This window comes from Haliaeetus albicilla, chromosome 22 (genome assembly GCF_947461875.1).
Source record: "Haliaeetus albicilla chromosome 22, bHalAlb1.1, whole genome shotgun sequence".
Lineage (NCBI taxonomy): Eukaryota > Metazoa > Chordata > Aves > Accipitriformes > Accipitridae > Haliaeetus > Haliaeetus albicilla.
In genome coordinates this window covers 9,730,459-9,753,022 of record NC_091504.1, presented here as the reverse complement: position 1 = coordinate 9,753,022, position 22,564 = coordinate 9,730,459, and the positions used below count along the sequence as shown (strand labels likewise).

Genomic DNA, 22,564 nt, shown 5'->3' with positions numbered 1-22,564 from the left:
TGGCACCATTTACAAACAATGCAAAAGAGGATTTATTGAAACCATTCCGGTTAGACCAAGTCCTATAGGGCACAATTTGCAATAAGTTAAAGAACCAAACCAAACAGTCTTAGTGTTAAAAAACACACTAATACATAACACAGTGATATATGCCATCATCACCCATCTGAGTTATTGAATCAAGGCACAAAGTCATTCATTAAATACTGCAAAAAAAAAACAATTACACAAGGAAATAAGCTGGAAAAAGGACTTGTTTTGTTAAGAAGGTGCTGGTTTGGCACTGATGCATTTAATTGAGCTGCCACAGGGAAATCTGCGTTTCCAAAGTATCTGGAAACATTAATGTACAACTTAAAGCCAGAAAAGCCCCCCAAAGCCAAAAACCCAGCTCTCCTGAAGGAACATTCAGTGTGCCTATGGGAAAGGTTAGGTCTGGGTAGGGATTGGCGGAGGGAGAGTGCCGAGACCGTGTGACTGTGGTGAGAATACAGCCCAGGCAGCTTGCTCCCTGCCAGGGGAATTTCAGTGGGATGCAATCCGCATCCAGCACTCAGGTCAGACTAGCACGCAAGTCTGGGGCTCCCACTGCCCAGCTCCCACAGCCATGCTCCCATCTCTGCCCCAGCCGACTGAAGGGCAGGCTGAATCCAGCCCTTGCAACTTGGGTTCTGCAGCGCTGGCGCAGCCTGTGATCCCTGCAATGCTTCAATGCTGGCACGGGGGCTTGCAGGGCTGCTAGGCTTCAGGTCTTTACCGTGCTGAGCAAAGAGGTGACTTAAGCTGGGGGAAGGGGACACAGCAGGGGAGCCTCCCTGCACCCCCAGACTTCCTCAGAAAACAGTTTGGAAAGAGAGGAAGAGAGGGGGAAGCCAATCATTTTGAGTTCAGGGTGGATCAGGGGTTGTGGAATGCTCTTCTGGGAGCACCCCCAGCTTCTTGCACAGCCCAGATGCCCCAGGACTGGACTCCACCACCAGTGCACCTCTGCAGAGGCCAGCAGCACTCATCCTACATGGCTCCCTTGACTGCCCGAGCTACTGGTCACAGGGCAGCGGGTGCCAGGGCACCCTTTAGGCAACTACCAGGCCAGCTGGAAGCAGGAGGTTAGCGTCCTGGCAGACCACTGATCCTGCAGTTCATTTTACCGCAAGGCTGGGAGAGCTGAGGCTGTGGGCATGAGCCTGGGTGACACCAGCTGCCTGAGCCAGCAGCTGCTCTGCAGCAGGTTAAAGCTCAGCAGTTGCCACAAGAGCAGAACTGATGCCCAACCCTCCACAAGCCGACATTAAGTTTCTCATCCTACAGTATTTTTACACACCCCCCAATCTGAGACTAGGCAAGGGAGGGAGGCACTGGCCAAACCCCAGCCCCAGCACTGCAAAACTTGAGAGAGGTTATTTTTAGGGTGTGTGTTTTCTGTCCACCTTCCTCTCACCAGTCAGATGGATGCCCAGCAGTGTAGGGACAGGGCTCATACCTCAGTGCGGCTGGTGTGGGGACCACAGCTTTCAGGACTAAGCAGCAAATTCAAACCATTTTCCAGGCTTTGCACCTCACTTCTACAGTCCACACTGGTGCCCACCAAGGAACAGGGCAGAGCAAACACACCACACTACAGAAGTCTCCAGGGGAGACATCATCTTCACACAGCAACCTGTCCCATTCCCTCGGGCTATCAGGCTGGACAGAGAGAACAGCAACTGAAGATCCTCACCCAGCATCACTTCAATTCCAAGTGCAGGGAGGCAGCCCAAAGCTCTCTCTGGAGCTGTGCTGCAAAGAGAGCTTGCGTTGTTTCCCCGGGTGGTTCATGCCTGTCTTACAGCCTGCCCACCTCCTGGCAGAGGGGACAGTGCTTGGAGAAGACTCCTCAGCAGCTACAAGGCTGAAGGAATATTTGCAGGGCAGCTGGCATTGCCACTCAGGTACAGGGCTCCCCAGAGCAGCAAGCCCAGCTCCCAGGATTGGTTAAAGTGCAATTCTACTCTGAAAAAATGTCCTAGATCCTCTGGCACCTCAAAACCAGCAGGAGAGGTGGTGTCTGTACAGGCAGGGACCAGCCAGCCTGGGCTCAGGGTGGATTTCTTATCTCCTATAATCGGACTGGGGGCAGGGAGGAACATTGATGCATAAATCAGGTGGGAGACCAGCTCCCTTTCTGTCACCAATGCTGCACAGCCTGGCTGGAAAGGAAGCAGCAGAGGAGACAGAAACAGGTAGGCTCCTGACTGCAGAGTAGGGCACATGGAGCTGTTCTTAGGAGAAAAGGTCATTTTCTAAGTACAATGACACTTTAACCTGTGCTCTGCTGGCCCAGGTAACACCTAGCCACATCATCAGCCACGGCTGGGGTCTATCACTACACACACCCCATGACTACTGAAGCAGGGGCCCAAATCCAGGAGAGGGCAATTGCAAATCAACCTGCAGCCAAGCAGCTCTCCCACAGCCAGGAGAGCTGACTCAGAAAGGAAATCTAACACCACACATCGAAGCTCCACTTCTCACACAAGCACCCAAGAAGTAATGAATTCCGGCATCCCCAGCAAGCACGTGTTTTCCTCCAGACACAGGCTGAGTCAGCACAGTTCTGCGGGCACAGAAGGATCAAGGGAAAGCCCTCTTCCCCAAGATGACGACACTTCAGTGGTGGCCAAGCACTGAAGTCCCATCAGCTCTGAGGACAGATGCACTGGCAGCTGCCCCCACAGCCTGGGCATCCCCAGACACTGGGGGTGCTTCCCCACCAGCCACACTTTGGTTTGCGGATCGAGAAAGGTAGCTTCCCATTTGAATCCGTGATCTGGGTTTGCAAAGAGCATGGCTGCAGAGGAGAGGCAGCTTGGAGACATCTGGCCCAGGGCAGACTCTCCCCCTCCCTCAGCAAGCTCACACTCGGCTGTGGAATCGCATCCTGTAGAGGCGGTCCCGGACATACTGCTCGCTGTCCACAGCCACCTGGCTCAGCCAGATCACCCTGCTTTCGGAGACATCCTCCTTCAGCTTACGCTTCATCAGAGACACTGACCCTGGCTCCTCACTGGGTTGAGGTCCCCTCAACAGCACGTAGCAGGCATGACGGCTCCGCTCAAACAGTGTGGCTGTAACGCAGAGCAGAGGGAAAAGCCTGGCCTAAGGTGTCTGTGTTCAGACTGGCCACCAGACCCAACACAGAGTCCAGGAGGTACCAGAAAGCCAGTGTCCTCCTGCACCTCCTTGTTGGAGGGCTGGAAGGAGAGGACTTACCATTGAATGCAATTATTTGGTCTGTGCTATTGCGGAGCTCCAACAGGACATTAGTGTAGGAAGGATGGAAAAGATACAGCTTCTGGAGAGGAGCTCTGGATCTCTGCAACCAACAGGACACTATCAGGACATGGACCCACACGTTATCCCAGAGACAACGCCAGCACCAGGCTCAGCTCAACAGAATACATCCAGTCAGATACTTGTCCGTGTTAGCCCAACTCATCCTGTCTGATGCCACTAGTACTAAGCGTTGGGATTTTGCTTACTGCTTGGTCCTCTCCCCCCCCACCCCAAGCTTCCTGCAAATAGCAGACCTGTCTGCTACAGCCAGGAGACAGATTTTTGCCTTAGGGTTGGTAGAGTTAGCGAGGAAAGCACAGAAAGCTCAGCTGGTGCTCAGGCATTCTCCAAGACACAACCTGTCACTTACACTGCCAGCCACTGCCCCAGAGGGCTCTGTTACGCAGCTGAGCTGTGCGTCGAGGCTGCCAGAGACTGCCTTGGCGCAGAGAGAGGATATTCACATGGCCATGGGAGATCACTGTGTGCAGTACTGCTGTGGGAGGCTCCCGGCCAAACAGCAGCAACTTCAGAGGTACCAAGCCAGCAGCCTCTTGCCTCACCAACAGTACCACACCAAGGCAGGGCCCTGGACAATCCAGTGACTTTGCTCATAGAGCCACTAAGTCCCTTTTCTCTACGTAACCAGGCTGAGGACGACAAAAGCTGCTGGTGTCACCACTAGCTGCTAGCAGTGATACCACTATGGACACTGTGAGGACCCAGTAGAGACCAGACCACTTACAGAGGTCTGCCAGCTTCCAGCAGACCAGACTGGTAAGAGACCCCACACCCAGTACAGGAAGCTGCAGTGTTAGTGGCACAGACAAATGCGAATGTGAACACTGGGAGAAGGGGATAGTTTCACCTAATTCTGGCCCAAAGTCCGGAGAACAGCAACCATTCAGCAACACTACTCACCGTTTCATTTCCTGGCACCTGGTATTCACCCCAGATGAGGAAGGCGGAGCGGTGATCAGCAGTAGAAAGTGTGGCTGGCCCAGGGCTCTCTGCTCTCGAGTTCAGCTTCAGGTCCCACTGGACTGCTCCAGATCCACTCTCAACAATCATAACCTAGCAGGAAAGAAAGAAAAGGAACTCATACCAAAGAGCTCTAACAAGCCATGAGAGAGAAGTCAAGTCAGCTGTCTGTACCCCACACCGTCTATGGGAACAAGTATCTGACTCATGGGAAGATGAGGAAATACTTGAAGCTGAGCATCACAGAGCTGTGAGACCTGGGGCGGGCCACGTTAAAGTCACAAGTTTTGCAGCTATTTCAAGCGGTTCAAAGCTCTGTCATTGAAGCTTCTTGCTGAGAAGAGAAATAAAGTGCCTGAGCCAGCTTCAATAACCTGTTGAAAGAGATCCTTTCCCAGCCTAAAGCTTCCTCAAATCAGCCAGAGGGAACACATCCCACCAGCTGTCCTCGACTCAATGCCTGCTTGAGCTGTGACATGCAGAGAAAAGGGAAGTTAAAAGGAAGAGATTTCAAACCTTCTTCCTGTTGGGTCCAATTTCACTCTCAAGGACAATACCAAGAACATCAGGCTTGTAGTAACCAAGCAGCGGCTCACTAAGGGAGAGAAAGAGAAGGGACAGATCACAACGCATCCTGATGGCATAGGCATGGGCTGTTCTTTCAGAGCAGCCTCTATCCTCCCTCAACTCCCCTGATAAGAGACTTGACCGCTACAATGTTAGGTTAGCCTGGTACCACTCCCAACTCTGAGTCTAGTCCTAGGACAACCATATCACAGCAGGCACAGAATGAAGAATCAAAGCTTTGGGCTCCTCCACTTTGAAGCAGCACCTGACATTTGCTAGCAGAGGACACAACACAATAAGCATGATCCAGATATGACGACAGAGCAGGGTCCTGCACGTCAAATAAATAAATAATAAAAAAAGATAGTGCCTGCCAGGACACTGCTGTTACTGGGAACCTGGAAATGCCACATCCACCCCACATCAGTAACACTACCTCACAACACGGGAGACGTTGAGGGTCCACAAAGTCTGAAGATTTTGTGCATTGATTAGCATAGCCATCTCTGAGTTTACAACCAAGATGTTCTCCCGTGATCGCCCAGGAATTTTTGCCAAGTAACGAATGTCTCCAAAGCTGACAAAGGACAGAGAAATGATTAAGCTTTCTAGACTGTGGATGGTTTTATTGCAGGGTTTTGTTTTTTTCCCTGCACAGCAAATGCAAATATGAAATCCCAGCCTGCTTTCCCTCCTTTCCTGTGAAACCTTGACCAGGCCATCAACACCAGCCCTCTCTCTGAGCTTTGGATGTGCTCCTAGTCCAAAAGCCATGTAGCCAGGAAAGAACAAAGCCACACCAGGCCATCCTGTCAGGAACACCAGTACCCTCCACTCCATCAGCAACCAAGACGTAATCTCACACCTGAGAAAGGATAAGTGGTGCGTGGTGTGGTCAATGTTCTTCTCCCACTGAGGATCTTGCTCAAGGCTGGGAAGCTTAATTTCCATCCCAGTTGCTGCACTGTAGAGATCTTTCAGGGAATATGCATAGAGAGAGTTTTCTGTGAAAAAAAAAAAGGCAAGGATGAGGGAGATAAATTATCCTGCCCTTGCTCTGAACTCTACGATTTTCTAGATCTGGCAGGTCAACTGTATTTTTAGGGTTTGCATCATAGAATTGTAGTGGCATTATGAGACTCAAGCCTGCTTTTGAATGCTTTTAACAACTTTATCTGTTCATAATCCAAGTGTTCCACAGTAATCATTTGCTATAAATGACTACTTAAACCTTACATTCTCAACATTTTTCAAATAAAATTACTACAGTACGTAGCAAACCCTAGTTTAAGCAGAAGCCCCCCCTTCTTTTGGCCTTGAATAGCTCTTTCGCTAGGTGAAAGCATGACATAGCTTATAAGAATGCAGAACACTCTTTCAGACAACTGTTTAGTAATCCTGATTTCACAGTTATCATCACTCTTTCAGACTGAATTCACAAACAGAACTGTACCTGTATAGAAAAGGAAGTAGTAGGAAGAGTCCAGGTTCAGCCTGATATAGCGAGCTTTCCCATCCACGTTCAGGCTTCCAGTGGAGCCGATCTGTTTGCCATTTTTTCCTGAATGGATGAAGGTCTTAATCTACACAGCGAAGGGATTAAAAAAAAAAAGAAGGTTAAAGCTGCATCGCACTGTTACTGCTCCAACTTGAGTGTTTTCCAATGCTTTTGAGCAGCTGGTATTGAACAGCAGCTGAATGGGAACAGCATAGGCTCGGATGAAAAGTCTCTCCCTGGTTTTGGAGGTGTGGGCACGAGTTAGATGATCCCTCTGCTGTGAATACTTTTGCAAGTTTGAAAACCACTTCCAGCACAGCCACTTGCCCCGAGATTTTACTGCCTCTGCCAACCACCTTCCCTGCAGGCTGGGACCGCTGAACAGCAAGCTCCAGCTCTGCTAAGAACAGCAAAGATCGATTCAAGCCTACTGAGCAGTGACAACGATGGAGAGGACCTAAAGGCAGAAACAAAGCAGCATATGGACACAGGGGAAACTTGGCTTCACATGGTAGCTCTGCTAAATATTTTAAGAGCCCTAATCTACTCCTCCTAAGGCTGACATGAGTCCAAGGGGATGAAAGAGCTGACAGGTTTCTTTATATTTTTTGTGCAGGGTAACAGAATCCACTAAAAACATTTCACCCAGGAGAATGAAGGATAAAATCATGATCAGATTCAAATGTCTGGGCAACAGTCATGGTCTGGGGAGAGCAATGCACACTAGGGAAAAGAGAAACATCAGACCGAGACAAACAGCATCCATCAGAGATGCTGAGTCAGGCAGTAACCCTTCCCTCTTTCTTGAGAGGGATGGACTGGGAAAGAGAAGGAAATCTGCTGCTCTCGAAGTGAATCTGGAGAGTCTGGCAGGTGAATAAGGGATAGAGTTTGCTGGGGAGAATGAAGAACACAGCTGGAGAGGGAGAGCAAAGCATCCACCAGCTAGTCCCAGCCTCCTGCACTGGGAGGAGACATATACCAGCTCTTGTAGATCAGCTTCACCTTTACTAGCAAGCACTGGTTCAGCAGCTGCCCGGGGACAGTAACAGCCAAAGGTAGTCATACAGTGAGTGAGAATACATACCACCTTATTCACTGCATTGCTTAATACTTCTGTGTGCTGCTACAGGCGATGTATCCTGAAAAACACCATATTTTCCCGGGTGTATTTGTGCTGAAGCTTGCAGCAGGTAGGGGTCAATAAGACTCTCAGAAAAAGCTGTCATCTAAACCCCCTGCACACAGACCCTTCCCCACAGACTGCTCAAAGCTCTGCCATTTCAGGAAACAGCAGTATAATGTAAGGTTCAACTTCAGCCCTTGTTAGCAACAAAGCTAATTTACTTAAGTTCTGAATCTCCCTTCCGACGAAACTTTTTCCAAGCTGCAGAGCTCCACCCAAGCTCCCTACGTTTTGCGTGATTCTCAAAAAAGAATGTACTTTTACTTAAGTTGACAGAGTGCTTGCCAAGTCCAGAGGGAGGAAGGGATTTCATACCAAGATAGCTAGAGAGGTTAAATGGAAAACAAATCAAAAGGCAGTCCTGCAGAACAGAGACTACATTCAAACATTTCTTGGCCGCCTAAGATTTAAAAAAAAAAAAAAAAAGTCTTGAGATAACTGGGACAGCAAAAGCAAGGAGGACACAAAACAGAAAAGAAATGTAGCAGTTGGAAAGGATAGAATTTCTGATGACTCTGGCAACAACAATGCTTTGGACAGCAAAACCCTATTTGCTTCTGGAGGACTCTGGTATGAGGACATGGGGCTCCCACTGCTCCCATCAGACTTACAGGGAACCGTAACTTTTGTATGCTTTAAACAGGACAGACCGCACATGCAGATGATGCTGTACAACTCAATCATGGATGCAGATGTTTTAGTATAAAAACACTTACAGCTACATGACCTTCCCCCTCTAAGAAATGGGAAAAGCAATATTGGAATGGAGATAACACAACTAGCAGTTATTTCACTAAATGAACCCAAGTCAGAATTAACCAGTGCAGTGACATTAGGAAGAGAGCCATGCAAAGCAGACCACAGGCAGCAATATGAAAGGTATCAGAAAAGGGCAGTGGTGGTACAAAAGTGCTGGCTGTCAGTCGTGTTTTGATCTAAGAGGCAAACCTGTCAGGGTTTGTTCGCTTCCACTTCTCTGAGCTGAGTCCCAGAAAACTGCAAGCTCATCTAGCCTAGGCTCACTCCAAACACAGCTCAGGAACACGCAGTGAGGAGCGCAGACTGAAAAGGGGGAGGGATTTCTGATTGGCTTTTTTCTTTTTTTTTTTTTTTTAAACCATAAAACACTTGCATTGATTTGGGAGTACATCTCTGTAGGGTGGGAAAGAACCTACCTCAAACCCACAGATATCAGAGGCCTCTGGACACTTCCTCTTAGACCAGAAGATCGAAATAAATAGCATTCCTGCCATCCCCTGTGGCCCAGCCACTGGGTTTATCATAGCTTCAGAGTGACATACCTTATCTGCTGTAGCAATAAAGATTATCAGGTCCTGAAGTCCATCACTATCCACATCTGGAATCACCGACACGGGAGTCAGCACAGTATAATTAGCTCCAAAGTCACTGGACTGTCTCCACCGAACTTCCCCTAGAAGACAATTATTGGGAAACATTCACTAAAATGCACTTTAGGTTGAAAGGCTTTTAACGCCCCTACTCCTCAAGGTACTTTGCAGTAGCCAGCCATTTACAGCCCATCAGTACCGCAAACCAGCCACATTTATGCTCATCATGGGGTACTTTGCTGCATTTCTGCATTTCAAATGAGTCCCAGCACCCATCCACAATTTCAACTTATACTGGAAAGTAATTCTAGCTGTCTGCACCAATGCAGCCAAACATTCTAGGCACAAATCAATTCACAGGGCACAAAGGACAGCTTGCTTTTCTTGCACCTTAGGTTAACAAGCTTCCCAGCATCTTCATGGCATGGAGGATCCTTTTTTGTGATCTAAAATCTTGCTGCTGTGTACTTAAATCTGCGCAGACATTTTAAGAGCATAAAGCAGCTAAATTCTGATCACAGTGTTGCAGCTACTCCGGACAAAACCTTTTATGCTGCAACTTGCCTCCTGCAGATGTTCCACACTGACATGACCAGCCACAACTCAGTTCACATACACCTCTCCCTTGTCCAAAGAACATGCACAGCACGTTCAAACTTGTTTGTAAATAGAGGTAGCAGAGCTTTGGTTTATAAAAAATGGTGTTTGTGTTGTGGGGGAGTTTCTCTTCAGCAGCTCCAGGCCACTTGGGTGACTTTACTCCATACACTCTGCCCAGGGCTGCTGGCCACTTTCCAGTCACTGCCCAGTGGAATGTGCAGTGGAATTCGGGGCGGGGAGTTGGGGGGGAGACCGGTAGGGATTTTTCTTTTTAAGGAAGACTTAAGTGACTAACTAGGTGCTCAGGAGGGAAATGCTTACCCTCCCCTTTAAACAGTATCACAGACAGCAATCATCATTTCAGGAATGCAAAGTAATCATCTGTTCTTTGTCAGGAAGGCAGTTGCACTGAAGGTCAAGGAATTACTTACTACCTGACCCCGTCTGCAATAATTTAAGGCAGGCTGTATTTCCAGTAGGATTCCTTCAAAGCTTTTACTGAAACACTGCAAAAAAATACTTGGATTTGTTACTATGACAACAGATGTGAAGTAGAAGAGTGCCCCTAGGAAATCATGGGAAGGCAAAGAATTTTACCCCTGAAGAAAGCAAGCAGGCAAAGGAAGGAGAGAACTTAAGTTTTAAATAACTATTTCCTGGCTGCAGCACAGACCAAAGCTAAAACAGTAAGACCAGGCTGATAAAATTCGCATTTCAGTGCACAAGGCTCTATTCTTTGCTGCTTAGACAGTAGATATAGTTTTGGAGGAAGCATCTTACTCTCTTAAAAGAGCAGTCTGACTTAATAGAAACAGGTAACAGTGAGACGGATTCAACACAAAGGACTTGAGAAGCTTTCATGCTCTAACACAACTCCCAAAGAGCACGAACTGTGAATCCAGACCCATCCTGCTCCATCAACATGAGATGGGACTATCCTGTCCAACGTCTAGAGTGCTACGGTACTTCCTCAGAGCCCGAGGTCACAGCAGAAGCATGGCAACAAAAGCCAAACTGGAAATTAGACAAGTGCCTAGACAGCAAATCTAACCTGGGTGAAAAGGTTTTTTTTTTCAGTCCAGAAGGAATAATAAGATTAGGACTTAGATGAATGACTTCAGCTCTCACTTCAAGCAGCCACAGAGGACACAAAGCAGGATTGCTTGCTTCGGGCTGGATGAGGTCCAGACACAGCGCCAAAGACTGCTCTCCCAGTCTGCAGCTCACAAGCTATCTGAGCTAAAGGCAGGTCTTTTCTACCGAGCAGTGTTAGACCCCTCTCCCACACCCTTGCCCACTTGTTCACCAAACAGCTGTAAGCTCCTGGCATCCACCATGCAGTGGATGTGAAGAAATATCCCCTTTTGGTTTTTCTGAACCTATCACTTGATAAAGAACCATGGAGCAATGAAGAATTGCAACAGGAAATCATCATTCCCTGTTCTACTTATCACTCATAATTTTACAGACTAATTTCTCCCTGTTGCACATTCTCCAGGCTGAAGTACTGGTTTATTTAGTGATTTCTGGCACAGAAGCAATTTCAAACATCTTACCACCATGGTCCCCTTTCTGCCATATCCCTTAGGAGACCAGAACTGCTCACAGGGCTCACAATGCAGGCTACTGGAGGATAAGGTGAAGAGAGAAGGTGTAACAAAGCACTTACTCCTGTCCTCTTCCTTAAGACTCTGCTTCTGGCCCTGGCAGAGATGGAATACGCAGCTACACAGACTTTTGCTTTGACCTGGAACAGCTAATCTTAAGCTCTTGTGTCCCAGTTTGCTTCTAAGATAAACATGCAGGAATGTGATATGTCCCACACAAACAGAAGCATGCAATCCTACACTTTCCTTCTTGTTTGCTCAGGTCACTTATTCTGGCAATGAAGAAAACAAGACTTAACACAACTCAAATTGATAGAAAAGCACTAACTTTACCAGCATTTAAAGATCAAAACCATATCAGACATTTTCAGATGATAATCTGCCTACCTCTCCTTCAATCTTCCTACAGGCAGAGGCTAGGCAGCCTGAAAGCCCTGGAATCTCACCAATCCTCCATAAGGATGAATCATTAACAACTAAAGACTGTTCTGACTACTGTTTTTAGCACAATGTGATGTAAGTCAGACTTTGCCACTTTAAATACATTTAGCCTATTTATATACATTTTATTCTGATCTGCCCTCCTAACCCCCAGTAAAAGTCAACTATGCTAAGAAGCCCCTTTTAACCTACTTAATCGCAAAAGGGTATCAAATACGTCAACTTCTGGGTCATTCACTTTTCTATGTGAAGCAATTTTTCATCTCTTGCTTTTAATTTATCTATGGAATATTTTCTTACCGTATTGTTGCTGTGACCTGTGGCTTAGCCTGGTTCTGTCTCTCCATGCTTGTGCTATGTCTTTACGGCGGTCTTTAGCTATACGCCTTTGGCTCGGCAGTCACCATTCTACACTTGACCTAAAAGCAACTACTTAATTAATAGTCTATAAATAACCTGTGCTAAAGCCTATTGATGAGGGAAATAGTGCTAAGATATCTCAGTTGGTACAGAAGCTTTCCAGCTCTGTGTGTGTCTACACTTCCATCTACACTGGAAATCAAAAACTACACTACATTTTGCTCAGATTCCCTAGAGCTATACCTCTTGCTATTTATCTCTCCCAAATTTTGGAAAATAGGGTGTGAGGGGTTCAATACCAGATACAGAGGATGAGATCCTAGGCATGCTTCCAAGGCAGAACACGCATTGTTTAGAACCTTTGAAACAGTGACCCCCAAAATGGAAATGTATTTCAGGCTTCGTCAGCAAGGAAAGTTCAAGGTGTAGCAGGTGGTCACTGCCCTGTTCCTAGAGAAGTACAGGCACTCTTTACCCTCACCCTGGGTTAGGCAAGATGATGATGAATTTCTCCATCTATAGGTTCAGAAATGAAGAAGGTTTTCCAGAGAAACCAGGCAAAATCCTGGACTACTGAAACAGACTGGTGATTACTTATCCTGAGTGCTCTCCCTGATGACTTTAAAATCATAAATCCCTAGAACTCCCACTCCTCTTGCCACTGCAGGTACTCCTAGCGCTCACATGTAAATGACTGAGAAAGATTGCAGGTGGAGGTTTGTGTCCAACCCCTGAGAGTATAAAGTAACATTCACAGCTAGTGACTGCTTCTCCTGTTTCAACAGCTGTTGAAACGCTGGTCTTATAATACAGCGGCTGGCACAAACCATCACAACAGAGTCCAGCCTTTGGAACAGAGAGGCTGAGAGAACAGGCACTTCTCAATGGCCCAGCGAATGGCTCTGGCAAGGTTTTCAAGATAATAAATACCCTGCACCCATTGTTCATCTACCAGCAAGTCATGTCACGCTGACGTCCCCAGCCTCCGAGGTCTGAAGGTCACCAGGTGAGGAAAGCAAGTAGCACTGTCCCCTGTATGGCAGCAGTACTCTGCCCCCCACTCACCTGTCCGCAGGTCAACTGCGGTAAGAGACACCGGCTTCCCCACGACCAGGCAACCCTGGGCCTCAGCTGCCCCGAGCTGCTTGATGCCACACTCCATCCACTCAACTTCCTCGGCAGCAGGCCTCTCCCAGAGCGCTCTGCCGTTTGTGCCAGACACAGCAGCAACGAAGGCACATGGAGAAGGCAGACCTGAAGAGAAGAGATGTCAGAGGGAGTGCTACCAACACCTACCTTTGCTGCTCTGCACTACCCAAGAGCTGGGACTCACCCCGTTCCTCTTCCCACCCAGCTAACCTGGTTTTCTCTCCCAGACCCACAGCAGCATCACTAATTAGAACTACAAGAGAGACAACAGCCCTTTTAATACAAGGTTTTCTGTTTCTGAATCACGCTACCTTCATCCGAACAGGTTCTGTTGAAGCTGCTGCTGCCATTGCTAGCTTTGAAAGCAAAGACGACATCTTGCACTTTGTCTTCATTCGCATCTTCTATAGCAAGAAACTGGTAGGCCACTGTAAAAGACCACAAGCCAGGCGCTGGTGAGGATTGCCTCAACCAACAGCAGAGCTAGCTGGAGCAAAACACAAATTCCTAGAGACCTACTTGCTGCCTCCATCTCTGACAGTGTAACATGAAGACAAATAGGCTTTTGTATTAAAAAAAGCCATCTACATGAGTACCAAGGACTGGAAGTTAGTGCCAAAGGATTTTTAACATCTGCTATCCCCCAGAGGATTTGTCTTTTTTTAAAGCCAAGCAGCCAGAATTTGAACTATGATGAACAAAGAACAACTCTAGTCTTGGTGTGGGGTTGCTATTCCCAAAATAAAAATAAAAAAAAAACAAAACAAAACCCATGAAACCCAGCCCCGATATTCCATCTTTCTCACCCTCAGCTAAAAGCAGCCTTCTTCAGCTCAGAGTAGCAGAACTTGGGATTTCTGCATTAACACACAAAGCTCAGTCCCCACTGGTGAGCACTATCTCTGTGTTTACAGCATAACTAGCACACGCCCACTGCACATAAGATTAAAGAAAAGCTTTCACAGAAGCAAATGCTGAGCCACCAGGGAGCAGTATCCCAGCTAAAGAGCTAACTTAAAGCAACTATAAATTTGTGCAATTTATTAAAAAAACAAGATGCAATTCCTCTTCTCCCCTTCCTGTTAGCCATGGAGAAAAGTTATAAAGTCATACCAACAGAGAGAGAATGCCTAATTGTCCCCAAACCTCAGCTCAGACTTCAAGGAAATATTTTACAGACCAAACTTCACAAAGATTTATTCCCAGATACCCCTCCCCGGTTTTTTTGTTTGTTTGTTTGTTTTTTTCCAAATGAGGCCAACCTGCTACCTTGTTAGAGCTTCAGAGCAGCATCTAATTTCTCCATCAGATCCTGTAAACACCTCCTGGAAGGCCACTCCAATTATGACGGGCCACTGCTTATCCAGGTCAGGTATTCACAGCTCTCACTCCCAAGAGCAGCATCCCTGCAGACCTGGCTCCAGATTGTGCTTAGGTAGAGGTCCACAATTCAAATTCGTGGCACATAAAGGAAAAGGACTGTTGGTAAATATTTATTCTGCTACAGCAAGCTCACCTGCATTGTCATAGTTTCGGAACCATGTTCTTTCTGAAACTGGCCTCTCTGGGCAAGGAATGATAAATGAGAAAGCAAACACAATTATCAGACACAGAAATAATGAGATGAAGAAGGCGGCAGTGCGCCACCGTGACAGCCGTGAAAGTTGTGATGACTGCTTGCTGACAATTCTTCTCTCGACAGAGTTTTCATGGTTCTCTTGAGCTTTTACGTCCTCAGTCTTCAGAGGGTGGATCTCAGCTTCCGAGTCTTTGTTATCCATTGCAGCTCATTCATCGGTATTCAGACGCCCTTCTCCCCCCTCACCTGCAACAATGGAAAGAGCAGTTAAAACAGATTTTGGAATATATCCAAAAAAAACATCAAAATATTCTGTTACTACCTGATATTCACGCTGGAAACATTTAATGGGAGGTGGTCAAATCAGTGTATTGTCACAGAGCTGGATACAAAGCGCCATTGGTACCAGAACTCTCCCACATGGAGCAACAGGGAGAGACCATGGGATGCAGGAACAGCACTATTTCTTCTTCAGAGGAGGAAATCAGCTCTGCTAGACCCAGACAAAGAAGGCTACAGTGTCTATGCAGAACAGACTGACTGGTCTGTAGGTCCCGCTCATGAAAAACACGACAAAAGCTCCTTTTGCTGCAAAGACTTCTTGCCGCCTCCAGTGCATGTCAGTCTGACTCCTGGCTGGAGAGGTGAAAGGAAACACTCGTGACCTTTATATTCCAACGTAAAGCTGTTCCCTACTGTAATGAGCACTTGAGCTTCCCCAGGAGAGCGAGAGAGAACAAACACCAGCATCTTCTGTATAGCAACAAACCAAAGCTATTCAACACCTTCTCAGATGAGAAACTACTTGATAAGTTTAGCAACTCAGCCTTGCAGAAGGCAAGAGAATGATCCCTCCCCAGAGGAAAAAGTCGGCATGAGTTGAGACTAAATCAGGCAAATTTGATTTAATCAGAATGGAAGAGCTAACAACTGCTATTTTAGTTTCTCCTGCTTTAAATCATAATCTCAAGCTACAGCTACAATAACAGAGGGGTTCTGTGCTAATTTGTTATAAAAAGGGGAAAAAAGAAAAAGCCCTAGTTGGTTACAGAAACGTGTAACTCATTACCCACAACAACAATAAAAATCAATGTCATATACGGTTTCTCTGATAGTTCCTTAAAAAAATAGCAAAAGGGAAGAAATAAAGAAGGATACATTTCAGTAGCCTTGGAAAAAGCTGCATGACAGTGTCATAAAAAGTTATATCAGAGCAAATAAACATGACAACCGAGCCAATTTTCCATGACTGTGCCCCAGCAGTCACATGCCTAGATTGTCCACTGGAGCAATTTACTTCCCCAGCAGAAAATAGCTTAAACTCAGCATCAGCACACAACGCAGAGAGCTTCGGCTTTCAACTCCAACAACAACAGGGCTCGTTACGTCTCACGTTTCATGCCCAAGTTCATTTACAGGTTGAAAGAAACACAAGGTGAGAGTCACCCTCGGGAGGCCAGCCTCCTTCAGGCAGCTGTGGCTCAACCAGGGGTCTCACCTCCCTGGGTTGTCCCTGTCCCACCACAGGGAAGAGCTGCAGAGGCCTCTTCTCTTCTGTCACGTGAGGGGGGACAGACCTACAGCAAGGCAGGGGTTGAGCGCATGGGGCAAGCAGGACAGCCTGGCACGCTGCTGTCAATCCCCTAGCTAACCTCAGCGACTGCTGGACTTATAAGGCTGCACTTACTCCAAGCCAAGCACTCTGGTATTTATTCTATGACAGCACATCAAGTACAAGATCTCGCTCCAGACAATTTAATTCAAGCTGCACAATACCATGCAAATGCAGTTAAATCAATAATGTAGAAGTTGTATCTTATTCCAAAGATCTTACTCCAAAGACCTCATCTAGCCTTCTCATCAGTCTGCTGGCACCAACAGAGACACCCTCACGAGGCTGGCTGTTTCCAGACCAACCGCAGGCACCTGACAAGGGTAGGAAGGCTCCAGATGGAAAGGGGAATAAAAGAAAGAGTCATGCATTCAGCCTTCCCCCCGACCTGGCCATCACGCTGGCAAGCTGAGCACCACTCTGTTACAGAAGCCGGCTGAGCACCAGACCATTAGCAGGTTCAAGGTACAAGGCTCCAGGCACAGGCTGAGCAAATGATTTACCAGAGCAGAGCAATCACCACCGCAGCGATGGGGGACAGCAGCAGGAATGGGTTATGCGACCTCCCTTGCGATGAGGCAGATGGCTTGTGCATCTCTGGCATGCCTGTCTCCAGCAGCAGGGAGAGGTGGATCTTCTCAAATGCTGTGGTAACCAGTGTCCATGGCACGGGCTGCGACAGGGCTCCAGCACAACCCCACCAGTCTCTCCAGCAGAGTCCTCCGCAGCCCCCCAGTACAGAGCCACGAAACTGCCAGGGCACGGCCAAGTGCTTCCAGCACCTATGAGACTTCCCAAGAAGAACCAAAACCAGGCTTCTCCCCACTTAGTCCAAAAGGGACACCATCGTAACGCTGTATGGAAGGCGTATTTTTATGACTCACTATAAATCACACCATTGTCATCTAGACTGGGACGAGAACAATAAAAAAAAGTGGTAATTATCCTGACAGCCCCAGCAATTCCCCTTCTTTTGCAGCAATGACCCTAGGAGCCACTGATGACAAAGAGCCCTCAATGCCTTTAAAGCAATTCTTTCTCTTTTCTTTCAGGGTTTGAATAATGCCCTTTGCACCCCTGCCAGAGCAGAGGCAGTGCCAGAACAACGACCACAAAGGTCAATGGCAAAGACTCAAACAATGCAGGAAATCCCATGGCCCACATTTGCCAAAGTACGTGCTGGCAGCATGTGAAACGGTCAGAGCTATGAACGACAAAGAAGTCTGGTAATCAGTTTAATTGAAGACAAGCAGAAAATGATAGTGTGCATTTCAGATGATTTTACTGTCCTCTAGCAGCCGGCATTTTGTCTCCTGCTGGTAGAGGACACAAAACAATTCACCGGAAAGTTTAATGCATCCAGGCACCTTGCAAGGAAACAGGCAGCGACAGGATCCTGTGCTGCTGGATTATTAACACACACTGCATGCACTAGATCTCGTAGCTAGCACCAGTTCTCTGCCTGGGGATGGGAGGCCTCACCAGTAGAAAACATGGGAGAAAGACTTCATAGAAAAGGAAATCATTAGAAACAACACGCGACAGACCTGAACTGAAGCCATACAGCTGACAGAGTGCTGCAGTACAGCCAGGATCTGCATCTCGTACGAATTCCATTTGCTGGTGTGCGCACTTCCATCGCTCCCCAAGCTTTAAAGGCCACTTACCCCAAGCAATGGGATGAGCTAGGAGCAGTCACGGATCAAAGCCAAGGAGGAACGAATACCCTTTCCCATCCCACGGTAACAATGCTGCGCTCAGGACAAACACAGCTTTACTCACCTTCATGGGGGACTGACTTTCCTCTTCTCCTGAAGCTACAGCGCAGATTTACAGATCTGATCTGAATCAAACCAGTGAAACTAGTGCAGCAAGCAGTTAGTGCCAAGCCACAGTTAAATCCAAGAGACAAACTATCATTACCAGTCAGCTAGAACTGCCCGACAAGCACAGGAACTGCATACAGTCAGACGTATGAAGACTGGCGACAGAAGCCATTTAAGTGTCAGTGTGATGGAAGGTTTAACTCATTTTCCAGCCATAAAATACCAAACCACAGCATTTATAATCTCACCAGGCACCAGTTCTTCCTGGAAAGTTTCTAGCAATGTATCGTAACTTAGATTTGATGTTCAACATGGTTATACCTTTCATAGAATGATGAAATCAGATTCTGACTGGCCATTTTAGGAACCCAAACACAGCACTGGGCTGTTTTGGTTCTTTTTTGTTTGTTTGTTTTAAGCACCTTACAGGTTTCCTTCCTGTCAGCCAGAAATTGTTGAAGCCCCAAGCTGCAATCAGTAATGACAAAACAGGTTCCAAGTTTTGCTCTGAATAAGATGCAACGTTCCCTTCATAGCTGCCTTCCACGAGCAGACTGTTCAGTTTTGATCCCATGTACAGCACGGCACTGCAGCAAACTTGCCGGACAGTCACCTGCTGCAACACTAAGACATTATTGGGTCATTTCCCTTTTCTGCAGTCCCACTTACATCAGGGTCCAGCCAAGAGGAAATAATGCATAAGATTTCCCCCTAAATGAGATTTTCCTTTCCAAATACGCTCAGACTGCACTCTGTACACAAGCTTATTGTTTTGCTGGGTCATCCACAGCTCATAACTCTTTCTTGATACAAGGCTGCAGCCACGGGCTGGCAAGAACTGCCTCAAGGAGACCATCCCCTTCTGACACCGGGGTACCTCAGCTTCTGCTCGTGTCCCTATCATGTTGGTAAGGACACAGTTTGTAACCCAGATCACACCAAAGATAACACAGGTACCCAGCTCAGAGAAATATCCGCATTCTGCTGCTACAGCTGTCCTTTCCCTTCCCCTCCCCTCCCCCTTGCTATTTTGCCTCTGTTAACACAGATCTCTTCAAAACATCAGGTTCTTCTTAAATGACACTTAACCCTCTGGTGCAGACACAACACGTGCCACGGAGCATTCACAGCAAGAAAATTGCAACTCCTCCAGAGCACAACCAAATGTCACTTTAGAATGTGACACATTTGTCATTTGCAGGAGAAAAGTCCTCTTTCCCAGGGCAGTTTTCACTACAGTGAGGAGTTCAAGTAGGGAAACTCGATCTGTTTAGCAAAGAGCAAGACATGATCCAGTACTTTTTCCAAGACAGTAATGGGAAAAGCAAAACTCTAAGATGAAGAGCAGCATTAAAGCTGCAAAACTGTGTGGATCTGATTACAGGTTAGGCCAGTAATAACAAGCGAGCAGCAGAAACACGCGCCATTTATCATCCCAGAACTTACAAGCTTTGCAGGATCAAAGCCAGACTGTTGCAGATCCCTTGCGTCAACCCCAAGAGCAGTAGTTAGCAAGTTGTTTGAATCGCTCACATCAGAGACATCCCCAACTCATCCACAGGGCTCCCCTGCTTGCGTCAGAAGCACAGAGGCTTCTCCGCACTGCCAGAGATTTAACACACTAGGGGCTTTGAAGAGATCTCAGTGCATGAAAACCCTTTAGAAGCAGCTGTGGTCAGTTCATGTAGGTTTATTAAAAGACAAAAAAGAAAGCACATTTTTTAAGTGGAGCACTTGTTCTACAGGTCACAAACTCCGTGCTGCCCGCTGGGTCCTTGCTGCACAGCCTAGAGAGGTTTATGGCAGCATGAAGCAACAGCCTTCCTCCAGCTGCTGCTGTCCTTGTCAACTATCTCCAAGAGAAACCTCTTTTTTCCTCCCCCAAAATGGAATTTTTCTTTTCCCCTCTTGCACATGCACATGGAGGAAAGCTCATTCACAGGCCGTTCCACCTGCACAGCCAACACCCAGCCTTGCAGAGCCTCTCAGCTTCCAGCCTCCACAGGCAGCCCCACGAACAAGGCCCAATTCTGCTCCGGCAGTGGGGAGGGCTGGCTCCAGTTGCACCGAGCCATCTCCCCCTGTAAGGCAGGCTGACCCTGCAGTTAAGTAAGAGGTTTTTGCTTTCCAAAATAAGGAAAAAAAGGTGGAAATGGGATAGACTGGAATTTAACACACTAAAGCATTCTTCTTTCTGCAAGAAACGCTCTAATTCATGCCTGCAGACTAGGCTCGTGGCCTGCTGAGGAAAAGAGAAACATGAATTCGAACCCTCTCCAGGAAGAGCGCTGAAGGCTGCGTGCTGAGCTCTGTAGAGGTGAGGGGTTTCTTGTGTTTCTATTTGATTGAAATACAGGCCCGCAGTAGCAAGTGCTGTGTAAGCGTCTCCCCAGGACTCGTACGCAGCCTGCCAACCACACGGGATAAACTAGCTCAGATCAAACGGCAGATTACAGCAACAAGCTACCTCGGCAGAGTCCGTGGCTTTTGCAAAAGGGATTAAATTCTCTCCCAGGCTTCTCGACATGGTTTTGGGCAACTTCTTGCGCGACCCCTTCCGATCGCAGGGAAGGCACCAGGGCTGGGTCAAGCGCAGCAGGAAGCGTTGAAGAGCCGCGGCGTTTCGCAGCCCTGCTCCCCAGCCCGGCTCAGGCTGCAAGGCCAGGGCAGAGGCGGCCTGGGACCAACCCCGCCGCTCGCCCCCGCGGCCCAGCAGCAGCCGGCCGGCCGGCTTCACCGCGGCTTCACCGAGCCCCTCGCTTCTTCCGAGCTCCCGCTCCGGCACCGCGCGGTTCCCGCCAGCGGAGCGGCTGGTGCCCGGCGGCTGCGGCTGCTCCACCCCGCGCCCGCCCTGCCGGAGCCGGCGGCAGGGCCCGGGCAGCGGGGACGCTTCGGGAGCCGACTCCATTCCCCGACAGGCACCCCCGCAGTGCCGGAGGCAAGCCGAGGTTCTCGGGGCGCGGCGGAAGGCCGCACACCCGCGGGGGCGGCCAGAAGCCCGCCTTGCCCCCGCGGCAGCTCGCTGCGACCCCGCCCTGCCCGCCGGCTTCCCGCCGCCCCCGGCCCGGCCTCCCCCCGCCGCCGGCCGGGCGGCACCGGCAGTGACCGACTCCCGCCGCTCTCCCCACTCACCCCGCCGCCGCCGTCACTTCCGCCTCCGTCCCCCACCGCCTCCCGGCGGAAGCGACGCCGCGACGCAGGTGACCGGCTTCCGCCCCGCCCAGGAGCCGCGCCTGCGCAGTGTGGCGGGCGGCGCGTCCCGGTGGCGACGGCGCGGGCGGAGAACCCGCAAGAACAAGGCCGGGCAGCAGTGGGAGCCACAAACACAGATCTTTAATGCGATCAGACCGCGAGAGAACAGCACAGTCACGTACAGGCATCCCGAGAGCGCGCCCGCCGCCCCCCGGGCCCGCCCCGCCGCCCCCCCCCGGGCCCCGCTCTCCCTCACCCGACACGGAGGTTACAAAAACAATACGTGAAACCGCGGAATTAGTTGTAAAAACGGACAGGGAAGGGGGTCGCATGCACTAAGGACTAACACCGAGGGGGCGCCGGGAGGGCCGCAGGGAAACCGAAACCGTTAAGCAGCTTATCGGAGCCTCGATGGGGAGAAACGCCCGCCCGACCCTCCGCCGCCACCGGACACACGGCCTTAAAACAGCATTTACAGACACCTTCCTGCTGCCGCCGCCGCCGCCCGGAACCGTTAGGAGCAAGCCGTCTTTAATTAAAGATACCTGCCTCGCCGAGCTAACGAGCAGCGGCCAGGCTCTCGCCCAGCTCTGTGGGCGGTGAGGGCTTTACTCACACAACTCTCACAAAATACCGATCCTCGGGGTCTCGACTGTGGCTGGCACAGCAAGGCGGCCTTCCTCCCCTAGTGTAAAATAAACCTAGTTACAAATAAGCTAGTTACAATATGCAAATTCCTCCCACACGTGTTAGGACACAGCTGGTGCCTCAGTCCCAGGAGAAGCAGTGTGCACCAACACAGGCGACTTCTTTCCTCGCCTTGCCCCTGGATTTCACTCCATCCCGAGTCACCTCTGCTACTCGGCCACCTTCTGCCTGACTGGCCTTTTAAAAAACATACACTAACGCTTTTTTTTTTTTTTTTCACAAGTCAGAAAACTCCACAGAGGAAGCTCTGACTCCAGAGTGCACAGTAAATAGGCAGGCTAGCTGTGGCTGTACTCCTCTACAGAAGAAATCAGTCCAGATTTTCCACTGTTGTGTTTACACCTGCTATCTGATCTGCTAAGGTACTAAAACCAGACTTGAGCCCATCTTAGAAATGTGCTCCAGCCAATTTGATCATCCTCACAAAGATGAACAGCTTTCGAAATACGCAGATCAGGGCCAAATTTTGTCTGTCTTGACTCAGCTGGAATCGTGAAGCAACTCTCAAATGCTGGAGACATAAAAATGAGGTGGCTAAGCGCTAAAAGGAAAAAAACCCACACTTCTGAATTTCTTTTAACAGATATAAACAGAAGG

At 48.7% G+C, this 22,564-nt stretch overlaps 1 protein-coding gene across 3 annotated transcripts; it reads right to left on the bottom strand.

The window, feature by feature from the left end:
• Positions 1-8: 8 nt before the first annotated feature.
• Positions 9-21,286, bottom strand: FAM234A (family with sequence similarity 234 member A). 3 transcript variants are annotated; one of them, XM_069809798.1, is made up of 12 exons: positions 21,196-21,286; positions 14,567-14,870; positions 13,362-13,478; positions 12,967-13,155; positions 8,846-8,976; positions 6,314-6,443; positions 5,726-5,864; positions 5,297-5,437; positions 4,810-4,888; positions 4,234-4,386; positions 3,250-3,352; positions 9-3,104 (listed from the first exon to the last, which is right to left on the bottom strand). In XM_069809798.1, exons 2-12 carry the CDS (start codon positions 14,829-14,831, stop codon positions 2,893-2,895), a joined length of 1,659 nt encoding a protein of 552 aa, XP_069665899.1. In that variant the 5' UTR covers positions 14,832-14,870; positions 21,196-21,286; the 3' UTR covers positions 9-2,892. The 3 variants fall into 3 exon arrangements, with proteins under 3 accessions (XP_069665899.1, XP_069665898.1, XP_009923146.2); XM_069809797.1 differs by having other exon boundaries at positions 14,567-14,875; positions 21,200-21,271; XM_009924844.2 differs by lacking the exon at positions 21,196-21,286 and adding an exon at positions 14,952-16,155 and having other exon boundaries at positions 14,567-14,875.
• Between the last annotated feature and the right edge of the window lie 1,278 nt (positions 21,287-22,564).